This window comes from Haliaeetus leucocephalus, unplaced genomic scaffold, assembly GCF_000737465.1.
Source record: "Haliaeetus leucocephalus isolate CR32 unplaced genomic scaffold, Haliaeetus_leucocephalus-4.0 Scaffold227, whole genome shotgun sequence".
In the NCBI taxonomy this organism is placed as follows: domain Eukaryota; kingdom Metazoa; phylum Chordata; class Aves; order Accipitriformes; family Accipitridae; genus Haliaeetus; species Haliaeetus leucocephalus.
Window position 1 is genome coordinate 744730 of NW_010972663.1, and position 978 is coordinate 745707.

General features: G+C 65.5%; 1 protein-coding gene across 1 annotated transcript in view; it reads left to right on the top strand.

Moving 5' to 3' along the window:
- The window catches only part of LOC104831569 (hypoxia-inducible factor 3-alpha-like), a 7574-nt gene extending 6923 nt beyond the window's left edge, over positions 1-651 (top strand). Inside the window, exons 3-4 of the mRNA XM_010567219.1 lie at positions 60-126; positions 527-651. Of these exons, the coding sequence (XP_010565521.1) occupies positions 60-126; positions 527-651 (192 nt within the window). The remainder of the gene's footprint in view (positions 1-59; positions 127-526) is intronic.
- The last annotated feature ends 327 nt before the right edge of the window (positions 652-978 follow it).

Below are 978 nucleotides of genomic sequence, written 5' to 3' on the forward strand. Positions count from 1 at the left end.
TGTGTCCCCCTGGCCCCCCGTGTCGTCGTGTGGTCCCCCCCCCCACGTGTCCCCCGCAGGGGCTGCTGCTGAGTGGGGAGGATCCCCCGGGACTGAGCCCCCGCCTGGGGCAGGAGCAGCCCCTTGGTGAGGGGGGGGCCCTAACCGGGGTTGACCCCGATAATGGGGGGGTGGTAATTGTGGGGGTCCCAAAACTTTGGGGGGGCCATGCACACCCCGATAATGGGGGTTTAGACTAATAATGGAGGACCCAAAATGCGGGGGGGTGTCCTCCAATCTGAGAGGGGGTAGAATGGGGGGAGACCCCCAGAACTGCAAGGGGGTGTGGGAAAATAGGAGGACCCCGATAACAGGGGTGAAATGGAGGGGAGGCCACAACCAGAAAGGGGGAGCCCAAACTTGAAAGGAGAACTGGGAGGGTCCCCAAAACAGGGGAAGGGCACAACCAAGGTTGCTGCAGGGTGGGGGGGAGCATGAGTGGGGGGAGGGAACCCCAGTAATGAGTGTGTGCCCCCCTGCCTCCCAGCGCTGCTGGCTGCTGGCCTGGCCCTGCCAGGGGCCCCCCCGCACCCCCTCCGGCTGCCCCCCCAGGAGGAGACCGAGGGGCGTCCAGGGGGGCCCCCCCAGGTCACACGTCTGGAGAGCAACTGAGGGGAGGCCCACATGTGGAAGGGCCCCCCCCCAAAACCAGCAGCTGGTCCAAACCACCAACTCCCCCCTGACCTTGATGGGGACCCCAAAACACAGCCCCCCTCCAAAAAAAAACCAAGGAGGAGGGGGGGGCCCGAAACACCACCCCCCTGATACCTAGTGGGGGATGAAAAAAACCCCCAGCCCCCCACCCCACCCCACAAATGAAGGGGCCCCCAACTCCACGCAGTGGGGCCCCCCCAAACCCTGGTGGGGGACACACACTAAAAGCCTTTACCCCTCCCATAGACCCTGGGGTGCCACCTGGGGTCCCCCAGTCCCCCCAAC